Raw genomic sequence first — 22,521 nt, 5'->3', positions numbered from 1 at the left:
CCCCAAGTGGCACATGTGCAGACCAAAAACAGAAAAGAAATTAAACAGCTTTGGAAAGCAAACTGACACTGGAGTCACCACCCACAGAGGGCAAAATAGAACTTGCCATCTGAACCTAACCAGGGTGACTGCCTGTTTAAAAGCAAAACAAAACAAAAGTCATTATTTGAAGGATTACATAACAGGATCCAGAGGGTATCCAACACAACTTCCACAATGTCTAGAATACAATTCAAAATTACTTGACATATTCCAAACCAAAAGCCAAACAGTAAAAGGGAAAAGACAATTAACAGATGTCAACCCTAAGATTAGCCAGTTTGGGAATCCTTAACGACTTTAAAGAAGCTGTGTAGCTATAGTCCACGAGGTAAAGGTAAAATGCACAGGCACAGTAACAGTGACAACCTCAGCAGAGACACAGAAACTATACATATAAAATGAACGGAAATTTTTAACTAAGAAAATATGAAATCTGAAATAAAAAAATCATTGGATAGGCTCAACAGCAGAATGGAGATGACACAGGAAAGAGTCCATAAACCTGAAGTTAGATCAACAGAGATGATGCAGAGATTTGGAAACAAACATGAACAGAGCTTTGGTGACCTGTTGGAAAATTTCATAAGGTTTAACATTTACAGGATTGAGGTCATCAGAAAGGGAGGAGAAAGAGATTATTAGTTCAGAATAACTATATAAGAAAATAATGGCAGGAAACTTACCAAATTTAGTGAAAGACATACATATACAGATTCTAAATGTTTAATAAACTCCAGACAGGGTTTAAATTAAAAAAAAAAAAAAAAAAGAAAAGAAAAAGATTATTTCCTGCAGACTCTTCCTTAGTGGCTCATCAAGCTTCTCATAAATGTCCCAGTTCCTAAGCTATTAATTCATTGTTGCCTTCAGTGAATATATACTTTCATTTCATTGAAATCACCATTGATTCCAAGAAGCGTCATTACTTTATGTAACTTTTTAAAGTGCTGCCATTTTATGATGCAATTATAAAAGTCCATTCTGATTTCATAGATGTGAAATTTTTTTAAACATACATCTTAGAATGAATAGAAAAATATACTGTGCTAGACACCCACTGAGTACCAGAGTGTGGTAAGTGGAATGGACAGGAGCAGCCAGTCCTAATGCCAACGTGCATCACTCCCCAGTACCATTACTCATTGCTCTTTCTTCTTAGTCTTAGCAAGAAAAGACAAAATATGCATTCAGAAAAACTCATTATCTATACTAATATAACTCTTAGGCAAAATCCCACTTTTCTCTCCATCTCCATGTTTACAATCCTTCCCTCCCAGTGAGGGAAAAGCATATTCTAACAGTAACTCAGTTTCTGCCCCAATCTTTCTCTTGCTCTTCATTAGACTCTGTTTATTCTCTAGTTTTTCTTTATTTTTTGAGATGGAGTCTCACTCTGTCACCAAGGTTGGAGTGCAGTGGTGTGACCTCGGCTACTGCAACCTCTCTCTGCCTCCTGGGTTCAAGCAATTCTCCTGCCACAGCCTCCTGAGTAGCTGGGGTTACAAGCACACGCCACCACACCTGGCTAATTTTTGTATTTTAGTAGACATGGGGTTTCACCATCTGGCCAGGCTGACCTTGAACTCCTGACCTCAAGTGTCTGGTTTTTCTTGAGAGAGTGATAGGCTAGATATTTTTTCATTTTTAATTGAAGCCCATTGTCCCCCATACCCCCAAAATAAAACTCTGCAAAATTCCACCCATGTTTGCAAACTACTTAAAATTGATTCCTTACTTTAATGGAAACATATTTTTGTCTTAATTTGGGGCAGTTTTATGTACCTTTAGAGTCCATTTCATTCCCAAGTTATTTATAAAGCACTAAGAAAATACAGTGGAAATTAAGTTTTTATAATAAAACAGGCAGGTTCTAGGGTTTGTAAAAAATTGCATCAGTCAGTAAGTGACAGCCAAGGACATAGTTCTCTTCATAGTATTTGACCCCTTACTCCCACTTTTGACATAAAACATAAGCTATGCAAGCCTGGGCCAGCATCTCTAAAGAGATCTTACTCATAGCTACCAAGCCTCGGGGGGAAAAAAGTAAGACCTCTCTCCACACTTAGTCTAGCTTCCTCATTCCTTTTTTCTAGATGTGCAATTTTATTAAAACAACAAAAACAGATTTTACCTTGTATTCTAAGCTGCTGACCCAGCCACCTGACTCGGGGAGTATTCTTACACATGATGGCTGGCCCCTAATGTACCAGCAGTGGGCACACAGCTGGCACTGTTCTAGGACTCACAGTGGTTAAATACCAATTTGGATGCCCCACCTCCAACTCGAAGTCACTAGTTTGTTCTTTTCATCCACAGAGATAGAGCATTTCTTAAAAAATGTAACATTGGCTTACTAATAAAATGGACTTCACATGATCAAATTTGGACTGCAAACTGACCAGAGAACCCTGTGACACCAGGCATGGAACCCCTCTCTGGCAGCGCATACATAATGAGGCAGCCTGCTCCAGAGGAAAAGTCAGCTTTACTGAGTGTATACAGTCATCCCTCAGCATCCACGGGGGACTGGTTCCAAGACCCCCTGCGGGTTCCAAACTCCACAGCTGCTCAGGTCCCACTTCACACAGAAAATGGTGTGGTATTTGCATATAACCTACACATAGCCTCCCACAGAAACCATCTCTAGATTACTTATAATACGTAATACAATGCCTACACATCATTTCATTATGGATTCAATACAGTACCTGGCTTGCTGCAAATTCAAGTGTTGCTCTTTGGAACTTTGTAGAATTTTTTTCTTAATATTTTTGTAATTATGCAGAAAGCAGAGGTTTCCTCTCTGCAGGACCCTTATGGTTTCTGGCGAGCCTAGCTGTGACTGAAGCTCTAAACGCGCACACTGCGAGCAAACTCTGAGCTTCACCCACATCCCCAAAAGCCCTCTACATCGCCTTGCCTGGAAACAAAAACCTGCCAGGTCAGTGGATGGAGATGCTAGGAGAGGAGCTTGGAGCCTCTGTATAGCTCAGCTTGAAGACTAAAATGTGGGATTAAAACTACAAACTGACTTGATTCTTTTGCTGTGCCACATGTGGGCCACTTACCAAGCCTGACTTCTAAGGAGAACTAGCCCAGTGCGTGCCCAGACGCACACTGAGGAGTTCAGCCCTCAAACACTGCAGTATCAGCCATTTTAGGAGGCCATGAGGAAAACTGATTATTTTTCTTCCTGATAAAGCATACTCACATGATCTTCTTGCTGTAAGTTGGGGGGTAGCTAGGGGTGAAGGTCAGGAGCTGGAAGTATTACTGGATGAAGTAATTATTTTTGCAAGCTGCTGCAGTGGCAGGACAGAGATCTGGACTCTGGCACAGAGGGGCGCCCGTCTCACGATCTGACACCCGCCTCTGAGCAGCCTGCCACCTGCAGCCTGGGGCCGGGCCCAGGGGAGGGGGCACCAGCAGCCCCTGGCCCTCCGCCATGCCACCTCTCTTTGGGGCACTGGATCAGACACAGCAGATAACTGGCCAAAAAAGAAAAAAAGTGGGGGCAGGGAAGAAAAGGAAAAGAAAAAAACAAGGAGAGAGGAGGCGAGGAGGGGGAAGAAACCTAAAATTTGGACTCAGAGGGTCTTTTCGAACACTTTAATCCTTTCATGCTGATGGTTCCTGGGGCGCCGGGGGCTGGCACGAGCCCCTGTACCGGGAAAATCCGACTCCCTAAGCCAATGTGTTAAAGAGAAGGCTGCTAATCAGCTAAATAGAAACTGGAATCTGTTCACATGAAGTCTCTTTTTCCCTCCATCACCAGAGGGACACCACAGTGTTCTGAAATACACTCTTGACATCATTTGGCAGGCAACCCTATTTTGTTGAACATGATTCATCCCTTAGGTTATTGTTTTTAATATGAGAAAGTGAGCTTTTAAGTGCCAAACAAATTTTGCAGCAGGGGGACAAAAGATATTCCAAGTGGTCTCCCTGGACCTCCTACCAACTGCGTCCACCAAATGGCTTAAAAGAAAACCTTCCCGTGGTGCTTCAGAAATGAAGCAGAGACATAGCTACATCCAACCATTACCTAATACAGGACTTTGTTCTCCGCATCTAGAGTGTTTACGGGATCGGATGAACTCAGGTGGGCAGGGCTGTTGAGAGAGAACCAGGCAGTGTAAGCAGTGCAGTGGGGGGCCTTAGCAGAAGCTGTGGGGCTGCAAGGCAATGCCCTTTCAACTCACGTACCTCCCATCCCTGTTGCCACTGACCATGAGGTTGGGAGGACTGTCGTCGAGGTTGACACACGTGAAGTCACGGAGAACGTTACCCAGCTTCAAGAGGTGGCATCCTGCTTCCAGGCTATACACCAGAATCTGAGAGAGGAAGAGAAATGTGTGGGCCCACAATTCTGTACACCTGGCAGACATCAAACACTTTCATTTCATCGATGGGGAGGGCACTCGGCTCCTAGGAAGATGTTCTGGCAGTTCCTTTCCTGATCTTTTTCAGCTTATTGATTGTATAGGGACATGGCTATTAGCATGCTAGAAAGAAATGCAAAGGAAGATAGAAGGAAATCCCATGAATTCCTCAGACCAAGGTGCTAACTCACAGGCCACAAGGAAAATGCCAAGTGGGGAAATCAGGTATTCTAATTTCTTAAAAAAGAGAAAGACATCCAGAAACTAAGGGCCACTGACTGCTTCTGATTTGGAATGAATGGGAAAGCTTGCAAGGCATCAGGGAACTTGCAGATGAACCAGCATGAGTTCTCATCTGAATTTATATCACAGGAGGGAAAAGAAAGAATAGTACAAAGACCAGGAAGGTGAAGTTTGCATAGTTAGCGACTGGATGCGTTCTGCAGACTGAACTACAAACCGAAACACAAACTCTTACTCCCAAACACTTTTCTGTTCACTCTCTGCTTGCTAATTTTAGGATGCCTTGTTTCATAGGGTTTGGAAGTAAATAAGAAGAGGTACCCCGATTTCCAGACAATGCATCGTTATATTAGAATACCTCTGTGCCTTCTCTCCAGTGGGGGGAAAAAAAAATTAATGTTTTTTTACTAAAAAAGTATTAAATCAATTCAACTTAATTCAAAGACCACTAAATGCTTGCTATGGGTCAGTCACTGTTGCAGGTGCTGAGGATACAGTCTTTGCCCCAAATTCACATTCAGAAGTATCCTCCTCATTAACACAAACACATACCAAGTTCTGAGCACTTTCAATCCTGTTGATCATGTGGTTGATATTTTTAAATTAATGATCTCAAAAGTTTTTGAGGGATTTTTTTAGGGGGGGACGGGGACAGGGTCTCACTCTGTAATCCAGGCTGGAGTGCAGTGGCACCATCAGAGCTCACTGTAGCCTCAAATTCCTGAGCTGAGGTGATTCTCCCACCTCAGCCTCCTGAGTAGCTGGAACTACAGGTATATGCCACCACAGCCCACTGATTTTGTTTTCTTTTTTTTTTTTTAATTAGAGAAGGGGTCTCACTTTGTTTCTGGTCTCAAACTTTTGAGCTCAAGTAATCCTCCTACCTTGGCCTTCCAAAGTGCTGGGATTACAGGCATGAACCACTGTACCCAGCCAAAGGTTTTAATAGTAATATTTTGTAGAAAGATCCCTCAGCAAATACATGGAAATGATGTGTGTTTGTTCTTCTTGTCAACAGTATACAATTTTTACTTTAGTATTAAGAAGTTAATAATAAACATTCTCTACCTTGAAAATCATCAATCTTGTCAACACACATTTCTAACAAGTGAATCTTTGGAAATTTCTAATGGTCAAAGCAGCACTATAATATTAACTATTGCTAACAGTGTCTGGAAGGTAAAAGGACACTTTCCAAATTTAAAATGCCCTCTTAATCCATCAAGCCTCCAGAGAACAATTGCAGTTGAAAAGAAAAATTTCTGACGCAGGAAATTTCAACAATTCGAAAATATAGAAAGTAAAGTTATTATTCCAAGTAAGTATAGAGAAATCACCAAATCTCCTATCCTCAGTGAATAACCTAAAAATTATATAAAATCAGCACCTGGAGGGAGCAAATAAACAGAGCAACCTCACAGTCTATTACAAAAGTAGTATTCTGCACCTACTTATCATTATAGTGTGTTCAAAAATTTGGACTCAATAGTCTCTTGTTTTTAAAATACTTCAACTTCTGCAGCAGGAAGGTAAGGCCTTTAAATCAGTGACATGCTGATGGTAAATCTAAGAACTGAATCTGATACTGAGGAGGTTCATGTGTCTTTTATGTCTTCCAGTTGTTCTTTTTTGACAAGTGGATAAATTAGTTGAGTGATACAGTGAGATATAATCCCTTTCCAAAAAGACTCTCTGCAAATTCATCATAAAGACATCTAAGTTAGTAGTCCAGAGTCAAGTATTTTCTAAAATGTTTAATAATTCAACGAATCAGAACTATCTGAAGAGTACCTTTACCATGACGTTTAGTTAAAGACCACAGAGATTAGAAAACACATTACCCATCTCAAAGGCAGTTCTTTCTATGTTACAAGTCCCTTAACGACCTTTACCATTTCTCCCTCCCTCCCATGCTCTCTCTCTTTTAATAAGGTTGAGCAAATGGGACTTCATTTTATCTGATTGCCATAGACTAGTGAGATTAATTATTCATGCTCACACTCTCCCTCTTGTTAAGACCATGCATTAGACTAATTTTTCTCTTTATTGCCCTAGTTGGGTGAGTCTCAACCCGTGACCACTTGACTCATTCTCAGAGGTGTACAGATATGCTGGAAAACCTACCCCTAACTCCAATCCTGGAGAAAATACTTTGCACTAATGCGGCTGCCAGGTGGAAAGATGATGTTGAGGATGTGTCCTTTTAAGAACCAGGTATAGATTATAGAAGAACTTGAACAGTGATTACACAGCAAATCTCTACAGGGATTAGATGTATCCGTAAGAATTAGCTAAAACAGCCAAACCATGTAGAGACTGGTTGTGTGTTTCACAAAGGTAACTATAGGAAATGCATGACACAGGGAAGAGTTTTTTCTTGTTTGGCTTCCAGGTAGACCTAGAAGGGAATGGGGGGAAAGCAAGCACTATCTTTAAAAAAATTTAACAGAAAGTTCTCTATTCATCTATTTGTTTCCTTAGAGATCTTAAAGTATTTCCATAAATCCTAGTCTTAGAATCTTTACTTGCAATTTTGTCAATGATTCTGATTTATCTGAAATCTATTTCTACAAATCCTTTTCTGATTTCAAGTATAATAATCTTACAACAAATTCTAACATGATAGACTTATATAAAGAAAGTGGTAGCCCTCTGTACACTCATCTCTCAGAAATCACCACTTTTAACAGTGTGATGTATACACTTAGAGACTTTTCTTCTGCACATATGTGTGTATATACATTTTTTTCCTAAATGGGATTATTTTACACCTCTTTTTCCATAAATGTCAGTATCTATAGATGGGTCTTGTTGTTTTTAATGGTTGTATAGGATTTCTCTGTGGATATACAATTCCATATGGGTGGAAAGCTGGACTGTTTCTAATTTTTAGATAAAATAAATAATGCTGTGATTCATCTTCTACACACTAGGCACTGGAACGAACGAGCAGGGACACTGGGTGATGTGTGGAAGTCCCAGCCTGCTGCCAGCTGATGGAGCCCGCCTCTTCCCCAGCTGGGGCCTGACCGCCAGCTGTCCTGCTCCTCCATAGATGGGGCCTGCCTCTCTAAGGAGACCCACCGACCATCTTCTGGCCCTGTACCTCGCAGCTGGTGTCTTAAGCAGCAGGGGCAGCAGTCTAGAGTCAGGAGGGAGACAGCAGCCACAGGCCCAACAACTGGGAGGCACCAGCCACCGCCATGGGCAGGCGGGCCCCGCAGTGTCCAGGTGTGGCCTAGACTGGCTTTCTAGCCAAACTATAAAGGAAAGAGCGGAAAGATGGCTCTTGTCTTGTCCCTGTTGTAGGGGGGTAGGGGGGAGGTGGGGGGGAAGCAGGGTGAGCTCAAGGCAGACCAACTTCCTCCTTCACTCAGTAAGAAACAGATTTATTAACACTGCAAGCTTTTCCTAAATTGGGGGCTACCACCCTCATAGTTAATCATGAACCACTTGGAGACTGAAATCACTGTCAAGAGATTATAGAGCCTTGCCCTCCCAGAATTTTGGTCCTATACTGATGAATGAAGAAAGGAACTCTGTGTTTTCTTTAATTTTACTGAAATACTGAGTCTTCATACTCCAATATCTGCTTTAGGCACTAAACCGACAACCACCACGCCAGAAGCTGGTCAGCTCCCCAGAAGCCCAGCAGCTCAGAAGGGTCGAAAGGCTTCCTTACAAGCATTTTAAACGCTTTTTCAGTTAAAGAGGATTTGTTGGCCGCAATTTAAAAAGGGGAAGTGGCAAAGAGCCAAAGGTTAGGAGGTGCTGTGCTGGGCTGAGCGGAGTCTAAGAGAAGAGGCACAAGAGGAAGATGTGACCACACTTCCTGGAGATGACACCGTCTACCCACTTTCTCTTCTGATCTCTAGTAACCTGTCTCCATCACTGCCTCACACATGTGGCTCTTGTGAGCAGGAAGTTGTGATCAGAAGCCAGACGCTGGACGGCAAGGCAGTTAAACCTCTCTCCTTCTCCGTCCGCTCCAGCGGCCTTTGTGCTCTCTTCTCCGTGACATCCTCAGCACACAGTGCCTGTTCCTCTGGTCAGCGCTGAAAGTCCTCGCTGTCTACGGATGTCACGTGCTGTTCTGACAGGGCCATCCTGATCTGTGCCCTATCTTCTTCTGGCTTTTCCCCAGATCTGTGGTTCTCAGATACTGGAGGGGAGGAGACCGTGACTCTAGCAGGTCAGGGGAGGCTCTGCAGCACTGTTAACAAGCACCACACAACATCACACCACATGCTGTAACACTCTCCTAGGCTTCAACTCTAGGTTTCTGGGTCAAAGATCCTATCATTCATTCATTCATGTAGCAGTTATTAAAGGCCAGCACGTGCCAGCTACAGTGACAGTTATGCATTGCCACATCTCACTAAGTGCCTGCATTTGTGTTTGTAGGTTCACTGATTGGTACACAATGCCAGGCAAATCCAGAGCTTCCCACAGTCTCAGACCCCACAGATATTCAGATGTTGCTTTTAATGCTTAACACCTTCCTTCACTCCTGGATCTTGCTGCTGGTGTGTACAAAGGAACTGCTCCATCCTACCCAAAACAGAAGATGGCTCCACAGCGATCTCCTCATACTATCCAGATGCCAGAGTGCCCCAACTGCATCCAGTCCAACCGTCCCACTTCTGACAACAGGGCCGACAAGAATGTCTGGAAAAGCCTGCCATTTACAAACAGTGACCATGCTGGATAAGACTCAGCCTATCATCAATCCTTTAGACATTCTGTGTAATAAGCAATCAGAGAAATTCACAGGAGCCCAAAATGAAGAGAGCACAAAACCCAGGAAGGTAAGTGAGCATTCAAGCAAGGAGCTAGTGTGGGGTCTTCCTCCAGTATCAGGATGGAGAGCTGGGGAAACAGGAGACCAAGCGTCTGCCCAGCATGAAGTAGAACATACAGTTGGGCCCCTGCAGGCTGCATACACTCAGTAAAAGCAAGCAAGAGGGGAAGATATCTACTGGTGCAGAGAGCTTACCCAGAAACTTGCCTGCTCAGCTTCAGTTCAGGGTGGAACACAGTTCTGCAGTCACAGGTCTGCCCCACACAAGTTCTGGGTTTGGGTTTGAGTTTACACCACCTGCAAGGCTAGAAGAACCCAAACTGCATAAAGTATTTTCGGGTTGGTAACATACCTCCTGGTACCTCGGCAGAATCTTCTCAGGAGGGAAACAATCTCAACTCAGGCCCCTTTAAGAAACCTACGAATCAAGATCAGCTGAGTATTAGCTCACAATAAAAAAAAAATCCAAATACAGCTAGAAATAATTTATCATATGTGAGAGACAGAAAAATAAGGAGAATTAGACTTCCAGGCATGATCAGATAAATAATACAAAATAAGCATGCTGAAAATGTTTACAGATAAGGAGAGGATAAAAAGCAGAAAATCGGATTAAGCAGATTTAAAAAACAAAACATAGAATTTCTAGAGATTAAAAAGTCAGTGGATGAGATAAGTAAGAAATAACAAGCCCAGGAGAGAAACTGTGGACTAGAAGATGGAGTCGAGGAATTACGGGAAATGCAACGTGGAGAGGAATGGGAACGCTGAATGAGCAGTGAGCATCGCGGAAGAGGAGAGGAGCTGCCTTCACACACACCTCACCTGAGCTCCACGCAGGCTGCACTGCAAGAAATTTCCAACAAGATAAGGGCCGAGAATTCTCTACTACTGAAAGGAAGGATGCACAAGAAATCCCAGACAGGACAAAAGTAAATAAATCCACACGTAGAGACACTGGCATGAAACCACAGAAGATTAAAGACAAGAAGATCTTAAAAGCAGCCAAAAGGAGAGAAAGTCCTGAAAGAGAACGACAGTGAGACTGACAGCCGACTTGTCAGCAGTGTCAGTGGAAGACAAAACCAGTCAGTCATCTCCTCAGAGGCTGAGTGAAAATAACCGTCAAGTTAGAACTGTAAAAGACGAGCAAAACTCTCTTTCAAGGATAAGGGTGAAGTGAAGGTGCTGTAAGAAAGAAACACAGGAAACACTTCAGTGACCAAAAAGTCCTCACTGAAGAAACTTCTAAAGAATGCACTTTTGGGAGACAGAAAATCATTCCAGAAAAAAGGTCTGAGATGCTGGAAGAAACAATCAACAAAGATTCAAGTACGGGCATAAAAGTATGCAGATGCTATCTGCAAAACAACAGTGCTGATTTTGGGATAAAATACATAGAATAATCTCTACATAGTCTTTATTCCAACCAGTCAAATGCCATGAATCAGGAAAGTATACCATAACCATAAAGATGCCAGAGGCGCAGAGTGCACCCCTGCCCCCTGCACTATTGTCTGGAAAGAACAGAAGCCCCTCTGGATACCTGTGCTGTGTTTGGCACGTAGGAGAGGCTCAGCACCACATTCAGTGAAAGAATGAACAGATGAATACACACTGCACATGTCTGCGTGCCTCTATCCCTTACAGGTGACTGCTATGCTGTCTTACAGTAAAGACAGGCTTCACGCATGCAAATGAAGGCACAAAGTCAATTTGCCGTCCACCAACTGTTTGCTGAGTGCCAGGTACACTTTTATTCAGTGCAGATCTTCAGGGAAAAGACTCCTAATGCTCCTTTTTAAAAAACACAAGAGGCCGGCGTGGTGGCTCAAGCCTGTAATCCCAGCACTTTGGGAGGCCGAGGCGGGTGGATCACGAGGTCAAGAGATCGAGACCATCCCGGTCAACATGGTGAAACCCCTTCTCTACCAAAAATACAAAGAATTAGCCGGGCATGGTGGCGCGTGCCTGTAATCCCAGCTACTCAGGAGGCTGAGGCAGGAGAATTGCCTGAACCCAGGAGGCGGAGGTTGCGGTGAGCCGAGATCGCGCCATTGCACTCCAGCCTGGGTAACAAGAGCGAAACTCCGTCTCAAAAAAAAAAAGATACCAAAGAAAAAGTCCTATACATCTTCATGGTAGAACTCACTCATGTAAATGACCCACATTGCTATTCTGACCCAACATAAATATGATCCATAGAAATGTGGAATTTAACTACAAAAATGCAAGGTCTGCATATCAATTTTCATGCACAAGCTAAGTGAACAGTCTCTATAAATTCACAGATGAGATAAGACTTTTTAAAAAAACGGGATGAGAAAGACAATTGGGGAGAGAGGGGGAGCTAGTGAGAAAAGAGTAAATCATATACAAAACAGCCAATAAAAAAATAAAAAAGCAGTTAATATACATGAATAATGGATGTCTGATTTAAAAGCAGTTTACTCCAATATGATGTAATTTTTGACAATCAGCCAGAGAGACTATTTTGTAAGTCCTTGCCAGAGATAAGTCATAGCATGAGGCTTGGTAACACGGCCGTATCTGTGAACATGTGGGAAATGACTTTCACCACCATCCCAAAGGTGACTGTCTGTTGGCAAACAGAACCTTGCCTTTCAGGTGCACTTTGCAGCAGCAACCAGCAAGATGCAAATCTTGAAGAAATGGATCCCTGACACCCTTGACGTTCCCTGCAACATGGCAGCCCTTAACAGTCTCCATGACATGCTTCTGGCACCGTCCACGCTCAAATTCAGCACAAAGGGAGAAGCAGCCTGAGCTGCTTTCATGTTTAAGTTTTAATTGGAGTGACAAGCCCACGAGGCCAAGATATTTCAGGGATGGGACAGTGTTGCTGAGCGTCGCCAGGCGCTGGGTAGGCAAGGCCTGTGTGCGCTCCCCACCACCACGTGCCAGTGCACCTGCAACCCCCGCTGTTCCAGGACTGGACTCTTCCCGGGGAGGCAGTGCCAACTGCTGCAGGCTGTGCCAGACGTGGGGGCTTTGTGATGTGGGCAGATGTCTACAAAGGACCGGAGCGAGGCCAATCCAACACCTATTGTGACCTAAGCCTGAAAGGAACCCAGAGAGCAAGAGTATACTCGGGTAAAAACCATCCAAATCGGCCAGTCTCTCTCAGCATGTCCAAGGCTGCTGGGAATAATAAAAGAAGGCGGGGTCTACTTTGTGGAGTGAGCAGAATATGGCTCTCTCTTTGCTTTTGGGTCCCTTTAGTTCATCTTCGTCTCAGTGCTGGGTAAGGATAAGAAATGTGATCATGAAGAACTGGTTAACGCTCACACAAAACAAACAGGGAATATTCAGAGCAGTGAGTCCAGGGAAGAGATGATCATCATCATGCAAACGTATGACTGGGAGCCAAAAACCCTCACCTCCTCCGTCATGCTCCCAACAGGTCTCATCCCCACAGAGAGCATGGGCAATGTCAAAATGCCACAAATGCTGACCACACAGAAAGAATCCCCAAGAGAAGGTCATTAAATCTATCTTACGGGGTAAAAACTGAGGCTGCAAACTATGAAATGAACTCTTTAAAATTAAAGGCACCTTACATATTATTTTGAAAATGAAAAGGTTACCATGAGATGCTCACGATGGACAAGTATCTGTATGCCGACAGCGCTTAATGAATGTCATACATGAAATTCGGTATATTACACTAGTTTGGTTATCAACGTTCTTTTGACTAGCCTGGCAATTTGCAGTTTGGCCCCATGTTAGACTGGACAAAGGCTTAGAAGAGGGAAGGCAGGCAGCTAAAATCAGATCACTGAAGCAGAGAGCCACAGGGAGAGCCTGGGAAGCTGCTGTGAATAATCAGGGCCTTTGGTGGAGGGCAGTAAGTCACCCCGGGGCTCCCCCAGCCCCCTAAGGCATAACCGCCTCTACTCACTCTACATGGTTGGCAGAGACATGTGTTCAGCAGCATTCTGCACATAAATGAACACTACACATATAAGCGCTTCGTAATACCCAGGGCATGCCTTTCACACAAATCCCTTCGGAATAGCCTTCCATTTGAATCTCACAACCGCCAAGAGGGAGAGAAGACAAATACTACTGCCTACACATTGTGCATCAACAAACTGAGGCTTATATACTTCAAAAAAAAAAAAAAGCTTGCCCCCAAATTACATGGGTAACAAAAGGAGCTGAGGCAGCACTAGGTGGAGCCCAGCTTGTGTCATTCCTACGTCACTTTGCTACCATATCTCAGTGTCTTTCCTGTCTTGCCAAAATACTAATATTTATAATACTTTATAATTTATAATACTCTTACCTGCTAATATTCATAATATTTATAATACTCTCTTACCTGCAAAACACTGCTATGATGTGTTATCTCACCCGACCCCCACAATCCTGTAACGTAGAAACTATGATTTTACTCCCTTTACACAGGAGAATATGGAGCCCTACAGAGCTCAAACCTCTTGCCCAGTTAGGAAGTTCTGGCACCAGAATTCAAACCTGGGTGGTTGGGCTGGCTCATGCCCTTTAAACCTCTACCCCAGGGTGCTCAAAGTGTGGTTCTGGGACTAGCAGCCTCAGATGCACTGGGCATTTGTTAGACATGCAAATTCTCAGGCCCCACCCTATGCTGAGTCAGAAGCTCTGGGGGTGGGGCCCGTGATCAGTGTTTTAATCAGGTCTCCTGCAAGTTCTGATGCCCGCTGGCATGTGAGAACCCCCGTGCTATACCTATATTGCCTTTCACGCTAACAAAGAACTTCAGCCATTAAAGTGGCAAGTGTTACTCAGCTATCAATGTTTACTTCCTGCTTCCCAGTTGCTGCCAATCTGGTGAAGCTGTAGTGCTAGGCAATGATGATATGAAAACGTGAGATGCAGACCCCATGTTCTATACGAGCTCAGAGCCAGAGCTCTGATGCTCAATGAGAGGCAGACAGTTGGTAAGGCTGCTTCTGGTGAGTAGGACTCTTTTGCCAAAAGGACATGGCAAGACAGAAGAGGAAGAGAGGATGCTGGTGCCAGTCCCCAGTCAGGAATGAATGTGGTACATTCAGGATGGCACTAGCCTGGCTGGGGGCCTGACTAGAGCCAGGGGTTCATTCTGGAAGCACAGGACTAGAGAGCTAGGAGTTAAGATGATGCCCGACTCCCCACGGTGTACAAGGCCAGGCTGAAGGCAGGCACCAGGGCCTTGCCCATGCTCCTCGCCATGCAGCCAGTGCTCTGATAAAACCCGAAGTGGACCGTGAGGAGGGGCACTGACAAGTAGGCAGGTGCCACAAGAGTATAAAGGTGAGGAAAGGGCAGGGGCAAGCCAGAAAGGGCAAATGCACTCAGGGAGTCATTTCCATGTCATTTTCAACATACCTTTAAAACTTACTGTGATCATGAGATCACAGTACGAGTTCACAATCCAAGGAAACGGCACAGTGCAAAGAAGCTATCTGTGCCAGATGGCCTCACCTGCAAAGAAATCTGTATGAGCAATTCAGTCTGGGGCCTGTCAGTCATCCCATGTCCTGGGCACAGGTCTCCTGCATCAGAGGCAAGCTGAGGCTGGAAGCCAGGTCCAGTAGAGCGGCTCCCTGGACACATGCACTTCCTCATGTTAATGCATCATCAGCCCCATGGCTCCTCCCAAGTCCCTTAGTTTGGAATGTGACCGCTCAGATGTGGGCTGAGCAGGAGTTTTCCTTTGCCTCTCTACAAAGGGGATTTACCCAGTAAATTAATAACACACTGAGGGAATGCTTTAAAGAGTAACTTTGCGTCCATTAGAAGGATTCATCTGCAACTCAATAATTGATAAGTTAATTATAAACCCACTCTCTAACCCAGTGCCTTACAGAAGACTGAAGTGCAGAGGAAATGAATAAATCATAGTCATCTACGTGCTGAATAAAAACAAAAGGTTCTGTACTTGGTAATATTTTGAGTGTCTAAACTGCGAGGTGTATTTTGAAACAGTAAAATGTTTTAAATATTCAGAAATTCAACTCACATAGGCCATTTGCTGAGTGCCCTCTTGCTCCTACTCTGCTCCAAACCAACATCAGTCTCAACTGTCTGGACACGAAGGGAAAGCACACAACCTCTTCTGCAGCACTAGTGTTTGCACCTCTGGAACAAAGGCAAACATTTCCAACAGGGCTCCCTTAGCTCACCACGAACTGGAGAGTGAGCTGATTTTTAACGCTAACAATGCCCAGGCAGTGTTCACGCCGAGGCTCATCTGGCACAAACAAACCAAAGCCCTACCCATCTGTGAAGGTGAAATAAACAGAGTTAGCTCTAAGTTCATGCTCTTCCATGGGTGTGGAATGTTAAACCGGGAAGGAAATTCCACATAAATCACCAGGAAGAAAAATCAGGCTCTAAATAACATTCTAAGCTTAATTTGAAAGCCAAAAGAGAAGAAAGGCAATGAACATCATATTCTTCAATGTAAATGGTTCTATAAACTTGCTCAGAGCCTCAAGAAGACTAATTCCTTTAAAAATCAGAAAATGGCACAAATGTTAGTGGCATACAGGAACTAGGCAAGTGTGAATAAAGACAAAAGACACTAAAGACTTGGTGCCAGCCCTCTCCAATAAGGCTTCGCATCCTGAAGGCTCTCACGTGAAGTGACAGCATTCACATTAGCTTATTGCATTAGTTCTGCATGGAAGCTAAACTGACCTGTCCCATTCTCCTACAAATGCATTCTTTCAAAACAATTCTTGGGAAAGTGAATCCTGTGAAGAAGCATGGGCCACTATCCCTACAGGCATGGCTTCAGCAGAGCTCCCGCAGGAGCCCAGGGCTGCTGGTGCTACTGCAGGCCTGAATACACCTGGCGCTGCTTCCAGACAGTGGAAACCCCCTTCTGCAGGCCCTGCTGCCTCTGCTTAGACTGCTCTCTCCCAGGCTTTGCCTGATGAACTCCAACCTGACCCTAAAGCTGCTGAGGAGGGGGGTGAAGGAGGAACCTAACAAGTGCTGAGCACCAGCCCCATACAAAGCATATTACCGCTTTCTTGGGTATTAGCTCTAGTATCCACATGGGGAAGGTGAGGCAAGTAACTTGCCTAAGGTTTACCTGACTCCAGAACCCTTGCTCAGTCTCCAGTGGTGATGCAGCTATGACCCTGACTGTAGCTGAAAGGAACTTTTCCCTCTATCTACATTCTATAACTTTATCACTCCCTTCCAGGATCCCTAGAGATCCTAAAGATGATGGCTTCTGTAATAAGAAGCAATATTCCAACAGACACTCTTCACAGAATAATCCACTCAGTTGTACAGAGTATCAGAGACGGTCCAGTCCTCAAAGTTCTCTAAGCCAGAGGTTTTTCGCTCTTGTCTTGAGAAACTCTAGGGCTCTGTGGAGGTGCCTCAAGGCCTTCACAACAAGTGAGAAGAATTTCATTTATTATTTATCATTAACCATATACTAACAATTATATCAACTATGGATACCATTTCAATATTAAACATGTACAAAATGCCTTTGAATGTTCATTCCTCATTTATTTATCTATATGATTTTCCATCACTCTGGAATTCACCAAGTTCATCATGAAGGTCTTATGACCGCGTGTCCATCCCAACACGCCTCCTTTACATCGCCAAGTCACTGTGAAGGACCACAAGGCTGTAATCGCCGAGGCAGGTGTGATATGTGACTCATCTCTACATTTCCAGTGCCAATCAGATATCACGTAGCATGTGTTCAATAAGCATTCATTGACAATGACAGCAACCTCCATGACAACAATGGACCCTTTGGGAGTCAGCACCACTCGACAGCCCAGAAAACTGGTCTTCACGAGCTATCTGTCTACGCTTCTCCATGAAGCAAATAAATGTTAAAAATGTTAAAGGTTTAAGGTAAAAATGAAAATGAAGTTAGACATTTACTTTGTGAACTTTCAATTCTTTAAATTTAAAATTCTAATTTCGTTTTCATCCTGCTTGTAAAATACCAAGTTTTTTTTCTTCTCTGGACTAGAGTCTTGAACAAAAGGAAAGAGGGATTTCCTGTTCGGGTGGAGGTATGGGAGAATGTGGCCACAATCTATGTGCACTGCATTTCTGATCCCAAAGGCTCTCCCAGACAGATATTTCAACTCGTGATGAGTGCGAGCAACCAATCCAGAGTCTCTTCACGTCCCTGTATGGGGAATAATTATCATAAGAGACGTTAGCGATGATTTTCCAGCGTGATGTAAGCTGAGGCAGCAGCGCCAAGCAAGCGTCCTTGTCACGCGCATTCCAGCCTCCTGGATTACTTCACTCACAGCTCTCTGATTAGGATGCACGCCGTGTGCTGCTTAATACAATCTGCCATCAAATGCCAAGTACTTCAGACCTAAATTAGGAAATATGTCCAAATGCATAGAATGATGCTAAGAGCCCTAAGTGGATCTCTCTCTTCCTTTATGAGGCCTGAGGTTCGTCATCAACCTCATGCTCTTAAACAAGGCAATTCACTCTTATAACCCTCCACCTCTGAGAGCAGAATTTAATTCAGGCAGCAAAAGAATTAATAAAGATTATATGGTCTCATAAATATGCGTTCACAGATGAAAGTATTTTTGATAGAGTCAGGAACTATGAGACATAAAAACAAATTTCAAAGGGCTGCTTGGGCACGAAGGCTACATTAACAGTTCACACTGATTTTTGCAACACAGGACCATCAAGAGATGACGCCAGAGTAATTACTTTTACATTTGTTTTCTTTCACAATCATATGCCACTTAGTAGTGACTATCTGTGATGTCCTGCATGCCACCGAAGTCTGAGAACCCAAGAATGCAACATCAGAACTTAAGAATCCATTTTTGTCCAAAAGTAAAAGACCTTCAAGCAGCCCTTCTTCCTACATACAGCTTACCCAGCAAGACGTAGGAACTGATGAAAACATACCAAACACTGCCTGCCCAGTACTTTCTGCCAGCAAGAAGCAGAGCTGTTAGGAACTCTTGGGCAATGCTTAGAGAAGAAATATTAGAACAATGGATTCCTCAGCCCATTTCAGATGCCCTCAGTAACTCAGAATCCTCCAGTGGATTGGCTCAACACAACTCCACAGCCAAAAGGTTTAAACCACCTACATTGCTTAAAGAATCCAGAAATGTGGTTCAGGACAGGAGCCCAAATGTCACGTGTTCAACCCTCCTCATTTTACAGAAGAGAAAAGGAGCAGGTCAGGTTGAAAGACTTGTGGGCTCTTCCTCAAATGGGCACCGAATAAGCCCAGAAGGGGAGCGTATCAGTGGATGCTACAGCTCTTTCTTTCCACCATGACACTGGCCTCATATGGCTGTCAGTCATGCTGCACTGATTCTAGGTGAAGTTGTGTGTTCCAGTCATTCACTCTAAAAGCAGAGAGCTGAAAAATAATTTAAATGAAGGGCAAGACCAGTCAGATCTATGTATATCCCCCGGCCTCATTTTTTATAGTCGTTCTGTAAAGCCTATCAGAGAAAAGCCATAAAAAAAACCACTAGGGGAATGGAATGCCCTGCCATCCAGCACTGCCCAAAGTACAACTTCTGTGGAGAGCAGTGTCTATCTGAATCATGGAGGCATAGGTCCCTCTGACCCGCGTGCCTCCCTGAAGGAACCGATCCTACAAATAAATTCATGTGGACCAAGTGTTGTTTACAATAGCAAAACACCAGGAGCAGTTTGTCATCCATCCATAGGGAGCTAGCAAATTAATTAAAGCACATCCACAAAGTACATCATGAAGTTGTAAAAAATCAAAAGCAAAACACCAAAAAGTTATTTGTTATGTCATAGAAATGATCTCCAAGAGATTCTGTTGCAGGAAAAAGCAAGCTGCAGAACAATAATGTAGCACTTTACAATTTTCATTTTTTAAATGGGGGTCGAGACCACATATGGCAATTTGATTATAAGTGCATAAACTGTCTCAGGAAGAATGCACAAGAAACCGGGAACACTGGTTTGTCTCTACATAAAGAAACTGCGTGGCAGGTTGGAGGAAGTGGGAAGGAATCCTCCTACCGCACACCCTTCATTCCTGTCTTTTGATTCCTGAATTAGGTGAATGCATTACCCCATTAAAAAAAATACTTTTCTTTAGATGTTTAAAAATCTGTGTTCTCTTTTCTGTTCCACTGATCTACATATCTACTTTTATGCCAGTACCATGCTGTTTTGATTATTATAGTCTTGTAGTATAATTTGAAGTCAGGTAATAGGATGCTTCTAGATTTGTTCCTTTTTCTTAGGGTTGCTTTGGCTATTTGGGCTCTTTTTGGCTCCATATGAATTTTAGGATTGTTTTTAAACATACACAGAGGAAGGGACACCCAATTCAGTAAATGGTGCTGGGAAAATTGGATAACCACATGTAGAAAAATAAAACTGGATACGTATCTCTCACCATATGTAAAAATTAACCAAGATAGATTAAAGACTTAAATCTAAGACTTGAAACCATAAAAATTCTAGAAGAAAACGTAGGAAAGACTCTTTTGGACACTGGCCTAGACAAATAATTTATGTGTAAAATCCCAAAAGCAAATGTAACAAAACAAATAAATGGCACCTAATTAAACTAAAAAGCTTCTGCACAGCAAAAGAAATAAACAACAAACAGACAATCCACACAACAGGAGAAAATATTTGCAAACTATATATCCAACAAAGGACTAATATCCAGAATATACTAGGAACTCAAACAAATCAGCAGGAAAAACAAAACAAATAATCCCATTAAAAAGCAAGCAAATGACATGAACAGATATTTCTCAAAAGAATATATACAAATTGCCAACAAACATAAAAGACAATGCTCAACATCACTAATCTTCAGGGAAATGCAAATTAAAACCACAATGAGATGCTACCTTATCCCAGCCAGAAAGGCCATTATTAAAAAGTAAAAAAAAAAAACAGGCCAGGTGAGGTGGGTCATGCCTGTAGTTCCAGCACTTTGGGAGGCCGAGGTGGGCAGATCATGAGGTCAGGAGTTTGAGACCAGCCTGGCCAACATGGTGATACCCCTTTTCTATTAAAAATATAAAAATTAGCTTGGTGTGGTGGGCACCCGTAATCCCAGCTACTCGGGAGGCTGAGGCAGGAGAATCTCTTCAAACCCAGGCGGCAGAGGTTGCAGTGAGCTGAGATCGCACCACTGCATTCCAGCCTAGGTGACAGAGCAAGACTCCGTCTCAAACAAACAAAAACCAACGGTGTGGATGTGGTGAGAAGGGAATGCTTATACACTGCTGGTAGGAATGTAACTTAGTACAATCTCTATGGAAAAGAGTATGGAGATTTCTCAGATAACTAAAAGGAGATCTGCCGTTTGATCAAGCAATGCCACTACTGGTTATCTACCCAAAGGAAAACAAGTCATTATATAAAAAAGACACCTGCACTCATATGTTTACTGCAGCACAAATCAGAACTGCAAAGATACAGAACCAACCTAAGTGCCCAACAACCAATGAGTGGACATAGAAAATGTGATTTATGTATATATATACACACATATATGTGTATGTGTATATATATGTATACATATGTATGTACATAGGTGTGTGTATACATATGTATGTACATAGGTGTGTATATACATATATATACACATACATACATATAGAATAATAGAATAATAACCATAAAAAGGAACAGAATAATGTTCTTTGTAGCAACTTGGGTGGAACTGGAGGCCATTATCCTAAGTGAAGCAACTTAAGAATGGAAAACTAAATATCACATGTTCTCACTTACAAGCAGGAGCTAAGCTATGGGTGTGCAGAGGCATAGAATGGTGTTGGAGGACACTGGAGACTCAGAAGGGTACTGGGTACAATGTGTACTATTCAGGTGACAGGTACACTAAAAGCCAAAGCTTCACCACTATACAGTTCATCCATGTAATGAAAAACCATTTCTACCCCACTGAAGCTACTGAAATAAAAAGATCTTAATTTAAAAAAAAAATCTGATCTTCCAAAAAAGGGCAAAAATACATATTTGCCATTTTTTTTCTATGTCTTTACATGGCCCAAAACATCACTGGCAAACCCAGGTGTGGCCCCAAACTCCGACATCTGAAACCCAAGTCCGGGAGCCCCGGCGCCACAGGCAAATCAAGACGTTGCCGGGCACCGACTGCCTGATCCCTTCCTACCTGAGCTGGAGGTGACTGATCAGCCAGCTACATTTGAAGGCCTTTTTTTTTTTTTTTTTAAGATTAAATAGATAAGCTTTTGCTAAATTACTCAGCTTTGTTTCCTTAGAAAACTATGTTTATTAACAGAGCTAGGTTCCTTGACAAGCACCAGTTTGCTCAAATCTGTGTGTAATGCTGTTTTAACATCCCAATGCCAGGAACACTACTGGTGCTCAGTATTTGTGATGAATACACAATGGGCTGGCTAGCCAGATATAGGAATGGGTGGATTTGAGCCATTATTACTCCATGCTCATGCAGCTGAGATGCCTATAACATGCTAATGCAGGCATCATATGGTGTGAGAATATTCTCCAACTAAACAAAATAATGCCTCTGGAATACTTCTACAGGTTAGGGAGCTTTGAGTTTCTGACTCAAAGTCAATTTCGACATTTGGACTTCACTCTCTGCTTTTATCACAGTTAATCAATAATGAACTATAGCTAAACCCCAGTTTTGTATCAGGTACAAACAAATATGAACCAAATACTCTGCTCTCATAAAACCTTCATCTGAATCCTAGATATACAGGCCAGAGGCACAGACACAAACCTTCGCGTGGACATAGCTCCAGGCAAACTCCACGGCTAATAGTCTCACACCAGCCTAATAAAACGTGCTGGGACACAGGCTGCCACCAGGCTGAAGCACAGACATGGCCAAAACATGATATTTGCAAGCAGAGTGACACCAAGCCTCGCACATGAGACTATTTGGGAATTACGACATCACATTATGGCACAGCAGGATGATACTAAAACCTCACAGAGTCACCCACGACATGACTTACTTCACACAGAGCTGTTACAGGACAATTATGTTTCTTAAAAATGCAAGTTTTTCTG

General features: G+C 43.1%; 1 protein-coding gene across 1 annotated transcript in view; it reads right to left on the bottom strand.

Moving 5' to 3' along the window:
- Nucleotides 1-22,521, bottom strand: part of FBXW8 (F-box and WD repeat domain containing 8) — a 128,477-nt gene that overhangs the window by 14,343 nt on the left and 91,613 nt on the right. The window contains 1 exon segment of the mRNA XM_035257753.3: nucleotides 4,249-4,376. Coding sequence (XP_035113644.2) covers nucleotides 4,249-4,376 — 128 coding nt within the window.

The sequence above is a fragment of the Callithrix jacchus genome, chromosome 9, assembly GCF_049354715.1.
Source record: "Callithrix jacchus isolate 240 chromosome 9, calJac240_pri, whole genome shotgun sequence".
Taxonomy (NCBI): domain Eukaryota; kingdom Metazoa; phylum Chordata; class Mammalia; order Primates; family Cebidae; genus Callithrix; species Callithrix jacchus.
This window is presented reverse-complemented; position numbering and strand designations above follow the sequence as displayed.